The 14727-nt window shown below is 35.1% G+C and overlaps 2 protein-coding genes across 3 annotated transcripts; both read left to right on the forward strand.

Moving 5' to 3' along the window:
• The first annotated feature begins 3762 nt into the window (after nucleotides 1-3762).
• On the forward strand, nucleotides 3763-12604 carry LOC142972191 (uncharacterized). Of its 2 annotated transcripts, XM_076113062.1 has the most exons (8): nucleotides 3763-3823; nucleotides 4714-4788; nucleotides 5426-5494; nucleotides 6815-6954; nucleotides 8082-8267; nucleotides 10240-10413; nucleotides 11066-11323; nucleotides 11999-12604. In XM_076113062.1, the coding sequence occupies exons 1-8, from the start codon at nucleotides 3775-3777 to the stop codon at nucleotides 12089-12091; spliced, it is 1044 nt and encodes a 347-aa protein (XP_075969177.1). In that variant the 5' UTR covers nucleotides 3763-3774; the 3' UTR covers nucleotides 12092-12604. The 2 variants fall into 2 exon arrangements, with proteins under 2 accessions (XP_075969177.1, XP_075969178.1); XM_076113063.1 differs by lacking the exon at nucleotides 4714-4788.
• A 343-nt stretch (nucleotides 12605-12947) lies between these two features.
• LOC142972193 (uncharacterized) lies at nucleotides 12948-14517 on the forward strand. The gene is made up of 3 exons (XM_076113064.1): nucleotides 12948-13133; nucleotides 13423-13626; nucleotides 13974-14517. Exons 1-3 carry the CDS (start codon nucleotides 13064-13066, stop codon nucleotides 14348-14350), a joined length of 651 nt encoding a protein of 216 aa, XP_075969179.1. The 5' UTR covers nucleotides 12948-13063; the 3' UTR covers nucleotides 14351-14517.
• The last annotated feature ends 210 nt before the right edge of the window (nucleotides 14518-14727 follow it).

A 14727-nucleotide genomic window follows, 5' to 3' on the forward strand; every position in this document is an offset into this window, starting at 1 on the left:
TCTCAGGGGAATAACAGTCATAATGTTAGTTATATATATTTGTTTTTACAACGTGGCAATTCTTACGTAGATATCAGCTGGTACAACAGACAATTAAAATTAGATAACACTTTATAAAAGTCATAATTTTACATTGAAACAATCCAGTTTATATAAATATTTCATCATTTTATACCTGCGAAGTAGAAAATACCAGACGGTACTATAAATAATTATCTTTATTATAACAAGAATTAAAAGTTTCATGACGGTTGCTGACCGGAAAACGAAAACGCACGCTAAGGACCAAGTTACCAAAATATTAAAGTATGTACTTAAAGAACTAACCGATCTGGGCATAAGTATTTAAGTCCTCATCCAATCACCTCAAGTCATCATTATTCTTGATCCACCATACCAATTCTCAACAGACACCACGGCAGTACCGACTACGACAGATACGAAAATAATATTGCTGCAAGAATAGATTTTTTTTGGGGCTGGTATGGTCCAGATGGGATCAAAAGCCCCTAAAGAAATCCATACCTACTTCTATACTAATATTATAGATGCGAAAATAACTCTGTCTGTCTGAATTTGGTATGGAGATATATTGATACCCGAGAAAGGACATAGGCTACTTTTTACCCCGGGAAAATGATCCCATGGGAAAATTCAGGTCGCGGACGAAGTCGCGGGTAAAAGCTAGTAAAGAATAAAAAAGAAATTTATTTCACTTGTGCCTTCACCTGTACCGTCAAAACGAACAATACTTTCGCTTGTATACAACTGAAATCATAAATTACTAGCGCTATAAGTATCGTTACTTTATTCATAGACATTCATATCTTTAATGGCATTATTTTTAGTTTTACAAGCTCATGTAATTGCATAAGTACTATAACAAACTCTTCCTGTGGTTAAATCTAGGGTAGAACTATGAAGCTTTACGTTTTAAGGACGTACAGAGTATCCATTCCATTTAAAATAACCATTACTGTCTCCGGCTCTGGTCTCCATCCGAAGTGAGGAAGGCTTCTGGTTAACAGTCCAATAGCCTAATGCGATAGTTGGGGACTTTGTGCTATTTCCCTTTTTTCCTGATACCACAAGAAAAATCTTTCTCCGGCGAGGTGGTCATCTATACTAATATTATAAAGCTGAAGAGTTTGTTTGTTTGTTTGATTGTTTGTTTGTTTGTTTGTTTGAACGCGCTAATCTCAAGAACTACCGGTCCGATTTGAAAAAAATTTTCGGTGTTTGATAGCCCATTTATTGAGGAAGGTTATAGGCTATATCATCACGCTACAACCAAAAGGAGCAAAGTACCGATAAAAAATGTAACAAAAACGGGAAAAATTATGAGCCATTCTCTCTTATGTGACGCAAACGAAGTTGCGCGGGTCAGCTAGTGTCTAATAAAAATTGAAGAGAGGATAATAGATCTCGTGTATTAAGAAGAGCACAATAAAATAATCTCTACCAATACATTTGTTTCGTGTGAAAACTCAACCCAACATATAAATCTCAGTGGTATTAGCCAGACTACTTTAATCACTGCGCCATACGCAACGTCATTTCATGCAAATAAATATGTTAATTTACGCTAAATCCACTTTAAGATGTGGCTAATAAAAACAAAAAGGATTAAGCATTTGCACACTCAAATAAAGATACTAGACTCTTCCAGCGGGCTTATCACGTATCTCAGTTGACAACTCATCATCATGCCAATGATGATGATCATTGGCCTGTGTCCACCTATTGCACATGATTCAGGTGGCGTCAGATAAAGGAATATTTGTAATGAGGGAACATCTTCGTTCGTGACTACTAGTGTACGTCAAATTGATGGTCACTATTCAGTACATTGCTGCTTTGACGTTACGTGTGAATCACTATAATCTAAGGGAGAAAACAATGTACAGCCAAGAGGCTTTCAACTATTTGTCAACTGAGATACGTGATAACCTTCTCGGTAGGGTTGCCAGATGGCCGGGATTTCCGGGATTATCCCCAAAATTTTTGCGTGCTGTCCCGTGTCCAGTAATTTCACTTTGCTGTTCCGGAATGAAAAAAATACTAGGTTTTTATAAAGTTACGAAACTACGTCTGCTAAAGTCAAACTTAAAAACCTTTTTTTCATGAACGTAATATAGTTCTAGGTTATTTATTCCTTTCCTTTCCTTTCTTTTTTCATTCCTACTTACTGAAGTCTCGGACCAGAGATCAAAACTCTCATTCATTTCGTGGCCCCAAGGAATGTCCAGGAAATCATCAGCCTGGATCTGGCAGCCCTGTTTCCAGGTCAGCTGTTTAGCGCATGACCTATAAATCACAATTGTACATAAGTAGTGATGAGTGCTAAATTCACAATTTCCTAAATTCCAAAGCGTGGGATGATAATTCGGCGAAATTTGACAAAACGTTCATTAGATGTGCAGCTATACAATTGGTTTATCAGACTAATGGTAGAAGTAATTTGATAAAGACGCGACGAGAATTGATTTTCAGACTAATACCAGTAGTAACATTACTATCATTGAGATTTTCGGGTAACAGATATGTTAAGCATACCAACGTTCACAAATTAATTTATTCAAGTAAAAAAATAGTATAACATTTCTTACTCCTCTGACTGTATAGACGAAATCATTTACTTTTGCATAGGGCCTGAAATACAGGTTCGTTTGTTTAATTCAGACATAACCGTTGTAAAACATACTACTTTCGGTATTCAAATCTTCGTTTGTATCCAAACTTTCGGAAAAAGTGTATACATATAACACTTAGCAGAATGCCTAAGAAATCTATGCAGTCAGACAAAATAAACTAAATAATGTCTAGTCAATATTAGTCAGTCTCCCCATGTAATACCAGAAGTACCAGTGTTTTACCAGATTTTGTCACTCTCTTAATCTCTTTATAATCTGATACGGGAAAATACGAGAAAAAAATTACTTAATTTCTAAGTGATTATTGGTGCGTATGTGGGGAAATCCCATTAAACACCGGGGTAGAAGTATCTTCTTATAAGATAAATTAAATGTGGTGTTATCTTGTAGTTATCTAGCTTCAATCAGTCAGACAGGACGTTTTCTTTTTCCTTTGAAGTGTGTGAAAGTGTCATTGAACTGTGTGTAAAAGAAAATCGGGATATAACATAATACTTTTACTATTTTAATCTGTCGTCGCGAACTCATGATTTTGTATACAAAATTCGCACTATACTTAAAGTAAAGATCAAATTTTGTAGGGCCTATTTTATTATGTATCGTCGAAACGTCAAAATCTCGATACGATAACATCGAAAGTCTGTCATAGTGAAGTTACAAAAACGAAGTGCATTTGTTTAAAATAATGAAGATTTAGCAGTATTTACTCATCTGTCAGCCATTGACGTATCATATCTTATCTGAAGAATTATCTCTAATTAGCGTAATACGTGAGGTCTAATTAAAGTAAAATAAATAAAATGATACATTAATCTTTGAACGAGACTACGGAAATTCTGTATTCTTCTTATTATGATAAAGATATGTGTTAAAATATATACAATATGTTCAGACGTCGGTCGATAGCGAACGTTTAGCACTTTTGTGTCATAGTGCTAATCACTTATATAGGAAGTTTGGTTGTATTGCCCCATTACACTCGTCAACCGTATATGGAGACGCAATAGAATAAAATTATTAAAAATATAGATTAATTTGGTTGTAAAATTCAGTGGTGTTGGTTTGGGTATTTTTTTTTGAGCTGGTTTGTGTTGTGATGGTTATTGCAAGTGATTGAGTCATGATGACGATGGGGACCAGACCTCGGGCTTTTGTGGTGCTAAGGACAGGTTGGTTAAAAAATAATTTTGAAGTTTTGTGGGCATTCAAACTGCTTATTTATTCCAAGAGGAGTGGAGAACTTCATCTTCAATTAAACAATAATACAAGTCTAGAAAAAGTGTTTTTATTAGTACAATGCAGAGTGCATTATAAAATAATATTTGGGAGTATAGTCAATCTAAAAGTGTTCTTCAAGTGTTACTATAACCTTTTTAAAAAAGGATACAGGAGGAGGTGCTCATTTAAGAATGGAAAACTCAATTCAAAATTTAAAGACCGTCTATTGTAAAATAAACGTATATCTTCTACTGATTTAACGGTTTGCGGAAACAATATTTTCACTCTTTTATAGAAAATAATTTTCACAATCTCCAAAGAAAGTATTGTAAACGATTTACGAAGCATACAGTCATTAACTTGGTTGACTAAACGTTCAATAATATCGACAATCGCGTTATCTGGATCTAAGATACATATAAAGAAATATGAAGGAAATTACAATTATTTATTTAAAAACTTGACCTACTTTCAGACTGTTGAACTTGTTACTAATGTTATAATAACTGGTAGTGACTATAGATATGTATATGTAGGTAACTATATTATGTAATTTAATAGATACGTGTATTTCTGATATCTACTATGAAACAAATAAAATTGAAAATTAAGTATTTGAAATAGTCCTACCTATACTGAATTTTTTTTTGTCCGTTTCGGCTTGCTCCTTTGAAATGGTTTTGGTATTGATGATTTACTGCGTGCAGTTGAAAATAACAGTAATAAAGCTTATAATAATAACAAAAAAGTTTCAAAGGGAAAGTTTATTAAACGCCAAAGTGACTCTAGTGTATTGATTCCTTAATGCCACCACATAAATCCTGATATCTATGATTGACAGAGACCTTTGCCGTCTTAACACCGTCACATGCGGCCGTTCTTCGCATGCACACCAGATACCTTCCCGGTAGAACAGGTTGTTATTAATTATGTCTGGAATATCATTGTATTGTTTACAAATTCCATACATTCTCAACTGTGTGTGTCCTTCATGTATTTTATGTGTTAAAAGTCATATGTTTTGTGTTTTTTCTTTTACTCATGGATAAAATTTTCTTCTTCTTCGTGTCAGTAATGGATAGAATAAAAAAAAATTAGGTCCAATACTGACACTTATTAGTACCAAACATTTAGTTTGTGAACCTGCTGGTCCAGAAAGTAGCGCCAAAGACAAGAGCAGGCAAGAAACTATTGGCCATTTTCAGTCACAGTAGTAATTTTTTTCTATTACAAATTATTAATGCTCCCTTACAGCGTCACTTATTGCCATTGCCCCTAATATTTTTTAACTAGCCGAGCTAACTATTTTTTTTAACTCTTACCAAAAAATACTTAAGTAAGCCTCAATTTTATCGACAACCCTTACTTCCAAAACAAAGATTAAGAAATCGCTACATTTCCAACAATAGGGAAATCAAATTGGTTTAGACGTGATTCAATATATTTCGTTTTGAGCATAAACCATGGTAAATAAAACGTATAGCTATTATGTGTTAGAAGCCATGCGTTGGAGCGTACGCCCGATCTGTATTGTTGGTCTCTTATAAATGCAGGTAATGCCGATGTTCGTCTCATTTTGGACCAGTTTCCCGCACATTGGAACGCGATGGCCAGCGAAGATGGTGAGCATTTTGTATTTATTTACGTATTAGATTAGGGGCTTTCATGCAATCAGAATCAAATCATTAATTCTTTTAGGTCATAGGCACTTATGATAGTCAATGATATTATTACTAAGTACTACTATTTTACTGAATAAATAGGATGCGTAGTAGACGTTTTGCATAATCAGAAATGCTTCACTTTATCGTTGTCGAGAGACCTCATTCGTTGTTATTGATATAAGTCTGAATAAGAAGTTTAATGTATGGATAATCAGTGATCAAATTATTATTTTGTGGTGAAACTGACTACTTATTAAATAACAATATGTTTTAGGTGACATTTCGAGTAGATAAGTTATTGTAACGAAAATATTAACCGTATTCTCCTTAAAAATGCTATACATGCACAAATTAGTTTCAGACATAGTTTAGTTTCGTATTTTGAGTTAGTAGTACCTACTTAAAATAGTATCCAGTGACCAAATCGTTTAAATAACTATACTCAGGTCAATTTATTGTGGTTTAATCAAAGACTGTTATTGTACTGCTATTATGTACAATGCATATAAGTTACAATTCTACAGTTCGACAAGTTTTTCAGGAAAATCAAATTAATGATTTTCAATACATTAGGCATGTGTTAATTTCGACATATTTTTATAAAAATATTCCTCAATCGACTAACTTTACGATGAATATGCGTTTATTTGTTTATAATGCTAATTTGTGATTCACGAAATTTATTATAATAATATGTTATTTTGCCCGTAAATTGTTTGTTTTAAAGACTTCAGTATTTTAAAGTTTACTTTGTCGGACTCATTGGTTAGCGTACAAGTTTATTATAGAACATATATTTTCCATTGTTTCAGTTGTTGATTTCATTAATTAATATATTCGAAAGCACGTGGTCTTACGCTACAATGTACTAAATATTGTAGGTTACATTCCCAAAATGATAATATTATGGTCAATCTTCGAATAAAGTAATTCTACAAAAGTTGAGTAACTAAGTAGCGGACACATGATTTTTGGAAAACTTATGTGTATACCTTGAGTATCTGTGCTAGACCTATCTGTTACAATCGATAGATTATTGAGATAAAAACCTGCTTCAAAATATCAAATTTTATTCTGTCTAATACCTGTAGAGATACAAACACTAACACCCATTTAACTATATAACTAAAATCCATGAAACTCGGCTTTTAAATAACATCAGGTAGGTGTAGAACATAAAAACAATATTCTCAAAATCACTACTGAACTTTTAAATAATATAAATGCAGGTACTTCTAAACAAAAAACAATATTCTCACTTAAAATGTCTTTCTGCAGCAAAACATCAAGAGGTGGTCACCATCGAGGAGAAGAAAGACCCAGGGCTGGACGACGAGAAGCAAGATGAAGAGGAACCCAAGAAGCGAGCAGACACCTGCCTCAAGATCCTCTTCGTGATCCTAGGAGTCGTGTCCGTGGTTAGTGCCTTTGTCATTATATTCCTTGAGCCAAATATATTGCAGAATTTTTAACAAATTGTTTGATTCACTACATACAGTATACGTACAAAAAAATACACATGTATTAAGAACCTCCTTTTTAAGTGAAGTCGGTTTATCAGTACATATTATAAGATACTGCACACGAAAAAACCTTTTTTTTTCAAAGTAGGTGTAGAATAAAATTCTGTTGAATCAGTTTTTTTGTGGAATAGAAAGTGTGATTCATGAGAAAGGTATTTATTTATGGTTTAATTCAACCTTGAGCCTATGATAAGGCATGTTTTCGTGATTTTCAGTAGCCAATTGGTCTAACTGTTAGATCATTGAACTTTTAGAACTGGCCAAATGTAAGCTTTCCAAAACTAGTTTGAAAACTGTACGTAGCCTAACTTCCTTTCGATATTTATTCTTCTCTAATCGATTAGGCATATGATAGATTACAATATTTGCATTATGTTTTAAATACATACACCTACATTATACACTAATCATTAGCAATGGCCGAAGTCTCAAGTTGATATTATAACATAATAAACATACCTACAACCAAAAATTAAAATGGCAATACAAGTCTTCAAAACCAGAAGGTTACCTACTAAAGACTATAAGGTATTTATGTGTGATGGACTCGAGACCTAAGCTTTTTCTCCTTCGGGAGGAGACCCTGGCCAAGCAGCTGGAACCATGGTTACAAAAGGCTACGAAACAGGTACAACAGTTTTAAACAATCTGTACTAAGATTTAAACACTTTTTCTTTCTACTTTCTTACACGTTCAAAGTTCATTATCTATTCTTCTTCTGTCGTATGGTAAGTGGTCAACCTAGTGTCAAAGTTGTTCAAGCCTCCCGGAAACCTTTGACGTGACTTAACGATTGTTATCTTAATAGACAACAACCGGGACCGACGTTTTACGTGCCCTCTGAAGCACGGAGACGCTCAGTTCAAATACCACTATGCGGCCACCCATCTATGGAATGTCCGCGCTTAGGTTGCTTAACCCATTGATCGTTAACCGACCGATGAGCGCCACTAGCCACGAGCGCCTCGAATTATCATTATCTAATAAAAACATAGTATTAACCAATATCATTTCCATTTCAGGTAGTAGCAATAGCACTGATAATAGTGACGATTCTAACCAGCATAGCGACGAGGGCGTATGACGCAGACCAGTCCAGCAGGATAGCAGCCATGGTACTCCTGGCCACGTCGGCCGCAGTCACCATATGCATGGTCATATATCTCGAGGTGGCTACGTTCAAAAAACATTCCAAACCTATGGTTGGGGTAAGTTTACAGTCTTTAAGTTTATATATCAGTCTGAAAATATGATATTAGGTCGGGGAAATAGTTTTTTCGCATTATGGTATGTATGAACTTGTAATAAAATCTCTTTGGCTTCAAGAATCACAAAAGAGTACACGGTTCATTAGGTTTCTTTCAGTGAGTTCGTAAGGTACCCAAATATCGAGCTTTTCTGTGTAGAGAAAAGATTTTATTACAAGTTCATACATACTATAATGCGAAGAGACTTTTCCCCCGATCTAATATTCTTATTAGTTTTATGTGTGATGTAAAGATTTCATATTCTTAAACTTTGGAAATGACTGCAGTGAATTTGATAATATTGCGCCATAGCAATATCAAAGTGGATCAGCGGTTTACGTTTAGTATTGGAAAATATAAAGAACCACCCCGTGTATTAGCTACTTGCTTAAATAAAATTTATGTAGCGGTTATATCCCGCCAAAACTGGCCGCACTCAAATGCTTCACTTACTTTCTTGGCATTGAAATTATTCTTAGCGCTTTAGTTGTAACAATAGATACTTTTTATAGAGAGCGTAATATCTAAATTATGTGTTATTCTGAAGTGCGTTTATAACGTAATTTTAAACAAGACTCCACAATAAAAATACCACAAAACCAATTAATGTCGTCTGTCTCAAAAGAACCATTTATGTATTTCATAACATAACTTTGATAATACATTGAGAACAATGCCACAATGCGTCGTAAATGTTTGAGTAGTTAAATTAAATGTATCGGTGGTGCCTCGTGCATATGTTATCAAGTTATCACATTGTGAAGTAACTATATGCGATGTCAAGATTTCGAGACGTAACTGCAAACTATTGTGTACTTTAAAACAAGATTTTTGCGTTTAGGGCTGAATATTAGGGGATGTAGGTAGTCTTCAGTAAATTAATAGATGTTTCTTTTTAAATTTTTTGTTTGCGTCGATTGCAATATTTTCGTTAGTAAATTAAATCGTGTTTAATGTAAACACGTTAAAATATAATATAAAAGTTAGACTCAATTTTATCGTGATTACGTTACTATCTTGGAAAATAATGCAGAGCTTTATAAAAAGAGTTAGAAAGGATTGACAGTTGCTTTTTTCGCGTAGGCCGTAGGTACTATACAAAATAATTGATACGATATCTAAAAATTACGTGAGGAGTCTTCCGAATCGATTACAATGTTAACTAAATGACGTTTAAAAACGATGTTCAACTACTAAATATACATTTCAAGACCAAAGAAAAAGTCTAAAAGAAAAACTTAAACTCTTTTCAGTCGGGTCAAAAATCCTTTTAAAAGCAGTGTTGTAAATCTAATCAGGTCTTAGGTAGCGTGATGGTGAAGGGTTCAAGGTCTTGCACTTAACCTTGCCTCCTAATATATTCAAGTTCAGTACCGCCGACATATCACGCACGCTTGACAATTTAATTGTGACCGGATCAGTACAGCTTGATTGGAGGAAAAAATATCCGTATTGATTGAAAGTCATTCTAATGCTGAAGTTAGAAGATCGATTTTATTTCAGACATTGTTGAAAGATATGATTTATAGGATTATCGTTCTCCTTTGACGGATTATTATAATATTGTGTATTTATAATTTTATATAAACAAGTTACAACTCAGATTTTCTCAAAATGAATGGAGAAAAAGGAAATCTGATAGATTTCCGCAGCGAAATCTTTGGTTGCAATACCTACTACCTGATGCCATTCTACATGTCCTAATACTATTCACTAAGTAGGTAGCTGTAGGGTTGAATCAATTCAACAGTCTAAGAAATCGCACTACACGGTTTTAACATAATAATTATATTGTTCCGAGCCTATCATTGTATTGTTAAGGATATCAGGAGACTTTTAATAATATGGACCCTACAGGCTACCTTGGATATACCAACGATATTGGCAGTAAAAATAATGCGTCAACTAATGTACTTTCTTTCTCATTTTTCAGGCAGCGGCAGTAATCCTAATCCTGGCCATCGCACAAGCGTTAATCGGCGGTATTTCAGTGAACGTGACGCCCGAAGACGAGGCTAAACTGGTCAAATCCCTGGCAGAGTCCTTCAGACTGGCCATCGAAAACAACGCCAGGCATTACAAGCTGTGGTCCATGACGCAACATGATGTAAGATTATTTTCAAGTATCTATTTGTGTTTTAGAAATTATCGCAAGTCCCAGTGACTGTGTGATGAGAATCCCCTTTTACACACACACTATCGCGCGTGAAACAATAATCGGGCGTGAAAATTCGCGCGTGTAAGGGGACAGAAAAGACCACACGCCGCCCTCATCTAACAAGGCCGCGAAGAAAATCGCGAGCGAAGACTGCGCTGCTATCCCGCGCATAATCCTATACGCTCCTAAGAACGTGCGATAGAGTGTACGTGTGTAAAGGCGGCCATTAAGTATCTTTTTTAAAAGGCTACTAATATAATACTCTTATTACAGGGATATAGTATTTAATTAATTGTTCAAAGTTTGATCTCGATGACACTTTCAAATGTCCAAAGGTTTTCATCACCGACGCCATCGTCGTATATTTTTTTAAAGACAACTTCCGCATTATGTTTTGCTCTTGTGTCGCGGAGACTTTTACAAACATACAAACAACATGCACAAAGCACAATCAGACATGAAACAATTATTTGTGCGGTCTACAAATAATTATTCCGTGTGACCCGACCCCACGACGATCCCTACGCAATGGTAGCGGCGAGGTGACCTGCACCACTGCGCTACGGAGGCAGTAACAAACTGACATTTCAATCCGTTCCAGTTGTCCTGCTGTGGCATGTACAGCCCAGAAGACTATAGGTCACCGGCACAGCCGTATCAGTTCCCCCCCGACGTGCCAATATCTTGCTGCCCATCCTACGACCCCAGCCGATCAGACTTGGTGCAGGACCGGGACCGTCTTCTGTGCAAGTCCAGGAAGACCTTCTTCACAAACGGCTGTAAAGACCTCGTCCTCATGGTCTTCAATGAAACGGCTACTATTGTACTTGCAGTGACGATTATTTTGATTATTTGTGAGGTATGTACTTTTAGTATTTTGTTGCAAAGTTTCGGGTCTACGTATTCGAATCGTGTAGTATTGTTCGTTTGCTGAAATTCTGTTTCTGAATGAGGTTCTAATATAACGGGTTTGGATAATGGAAATAGTCTTAAATTTAGTTAGGTGGGAACAAAAATTCTGTGGAAATACGTAAATGTGTCATGAATTGTTAATATGATACCATAATCTACCAACCTGCGCCGAAACGTTAGGCATTTTAAGCTAAAACACATGTTCGCGCTAATTTCCGTATTCTATTATACATTAAACATGCAACGCGAGAGTATAAAAGTTATTGTTAAAAAATATATTAATTCGAACTGCCTACTTATACTAGCTGACCCGCGCAACTTCGCTTGCGTCACAAAAGAGAGAATGGGTAAATTTTTTCCCCGTTTTTGTAACATTTCTTACTGTTTCTCTGCTCCTACTGGTCATAGCGTGATGATATATAGCCTATAACCTTCGTCGATAAATAGGCTATCTAACACTGAAAGAATTTTTCAATTCGGACCAGTAGTTTCTGAGATTAGCGCGTTCAAACAAACAAACAAACAAACGCTTCAGCTTTATAATATTAGTATAGATGATACTATACTATTATCTGTGCTTAGACTTTGAGGTGTTGGTAACTTATTATTTTGTATTTTCCAGATACTGTTGCTGATCGTTGGCCTGGTTCTAGGGAAAAAACTAAGATTGCTTCACAAAAATCAAGTATCGCCGTCCGATGGACAAAAAGAATAATCGCTTTAAATATCATCACGGACATAAAAGATCTCAGTAGCTTAAAAAGTTGCCAAACGAACAAGCTAGATGGCGCTGCACCAAAATATTCCGTAGGGCCGTTTGATACGATTTTAGTTATTTGTGAAAATAATGTTTATCAATATAATATAATAAAACAAGAAAGATTAAAATAACAGTTCTGTTGCGATACTTATCACTGAATAACTAATATTTACTGTCTACGCAAACATTGTTTTTACAGATTTTACAGTATTTTTTGTTATTAGTTTTATAATTAATTTTGTTAGTTGGCGTCATCTACGGCTATGAAATATATAAAAAAAATGATGTACAAAATATGTAAATAATAAGAGGCAAAGCGACTCAAAAAAGTCAATAACGGTTATTGTATTTTATGATATTATGTACTGACTCTTGAGACATTTTTAAATAAGAATACTACTATAATAAGAAAAAATAAATTTAGATATTATAAGCGAATTATGAAATAAACTGCAAATGGGACCCAGCTTTGAAAATGTTTTATTGCTTTTGTGTACAGCGCCACCTATACGATCTCCTCAAAAGCACTAATAACAGCACGATGTTAGAGTGCTACGTTATTTGTTGTCAAAGTTTTTTGCTAGATGGCTCTTAAACCACGACTTACCAGTTCTGCTAAAAAATACATAAGCTCGAATTCAACATTGCAATAAATTTAATATGCTTTAAAATATTGATAATTTTTTATTACGCAATTAAAGGCTGTATCAAAGTTACACAACTTAATGACGCCACTAGACTTAAAATGGTAAATTAGCTATTACTCGATTGATTGCAAGTTTTTAATGGGCGCATAAAAAATAAATCATGGTTTCTGAGATGGGCACGATTTCAAATCTTTTACTCAAAGTTAATTGGCTAATTAACTACTTTATTTCGTAAATTGCGTATTATGTAAGAAGGACTTGATTTAAGCAGTACGTCAAAATGAGTTTATATTTTCAATTAGAATTTTCATTTTTGAGTATTTTCTGCTGTTTTCGTGTTGTAAAAACAGGCAAGTATAATATTATAAGTAGGTATAACATAATTACTAAATAATTATGACATTAAATTTAAAAAATTACTAAATCTATTATGAAAATAATTCTCAGTGAAGAATCTTCCTTCATTACGTATTCTTTAAGTGATTATATTAAAAGACTTAAGATTTTTTAAAAATTGAAATGCTTGGGGCTTATCACAGTAGAAATAGGACTTTGAACGAGGCTTGTATATCTTTTAAAAACCGTCAAAGTTCTTATAACAGGTCTCACCTTAACAAATCCAACAATCTCTTACCACAGTTGTTCCCGATTACTGCCTTGAGCCATTAAACCGCAGTGACTGTGGTGGAAGGCCGACTGATGTGGTGATGTACTGGAAGCCTGGCTCCCGGTGCGAGGTGGCCACCTGGAGGGGGTGTCCTACCCTCAACAAGTTCAAGAACGAGTACGAATGCTCAGATCTCTGTATATTTAGGCTGGATAATAATGATGAGGTTATTGATGGTAAGAACAGTATTAGACGTCAGTTTTTTCCAATATCTATCCATTCACGACGGTCGTGTGTATCGCCAGTTACCATATAGCTATCGCAGTGCGAGTCTGTCACTTTCATTCCATTCGCAGCTTTGTGTTTTGTACTAAAATTATCGATACATTCCCAGTTGTCCCCTCTAACACTTTCCCCCAGGGTGTCAACTGGGAATACAAGTAGGAAAAATATCCATACCAAATTTTCGTAGGTCTGACTGTACTTTCTGACCTGTAGGTATGTTTGAAAAATTCTCACAAAACCAGAGTTCGGGAGTCGTCTTTTAAAGATGTCTTATTTTACCTTTCAATTGCCATTTCAGAATGCGAATTAACTCTAAACGAATACAGATGCAGCGATGTAGAAGAAACCGTATACACTTACGTAGAAGGCGATTGTGTGCGAAAGACATGGCGAGGTTGCGCTACATCCAACAAATTTGACACCCAGACAGACTGCGAGAAAGCTTGCATAGATAACTGGGAGGAGCATATCGAAAACGAAAGTTTAGAGAGGCTTGAAGATGTTGATGAAGAAATAAAAGAAGTGCTAAAAGAGGTGTCTACGACGGGAGTTCCGATGACTACTGAGGAGGCTACGGCAGGAGAGGAGGAAGTTACGGCCCCGGATGAAGAGGAACCAACCACTGAAGGACCACAACAGAGTGAAAGCGAAGAAGAAGTTATTATAACGAAGTAGAAAACTGTTATTAAGATAAACGATGTGCAACATGACGGCATTAAAAAACATCAAGGAAATTTTCTAATGAGTAATAAACGTTTACCAATATAATAGACGTGTTTCATACACGTCTGAAATGATGAATAGTTAGTTTTTTAAAGTAGCAAATAAAGAACCATTAATCATGGGGTCTTTTAATGACACTTTGATAAATAATTAGCTTAATTTTACAACTTTACTAGGTACCTTATAACTCCAAGCCTTTTATCCTCAAGGTACCTATAGGTAAGTATCTGATATTTACTATTACCGCTTAAGTAAAGCCGTCCGTGTATGTCAGTGGTTCCCAACCAGTGGATCGCCGACCACCAGTGGTCCGTGGAAGTCAAAATAAT

Source organism: Anticarsia gemmatalis, chromosome 4, assembly GCF_050436995.1.
Source record: "Anticarsia gemmatalis isolate Benzon Research Colony breed Stoneville strain chromosome 4, ilAntGemm2 primary, whole genome shotgun sequence".
Classification (NCBI taxonomy): domain Eukaryota; kingdom Metazoa; phylum Arthropoda; class Insecta; order Lepidoptera; family Erebidae; genus Anticarsia; species Anticarsia gemmatalis.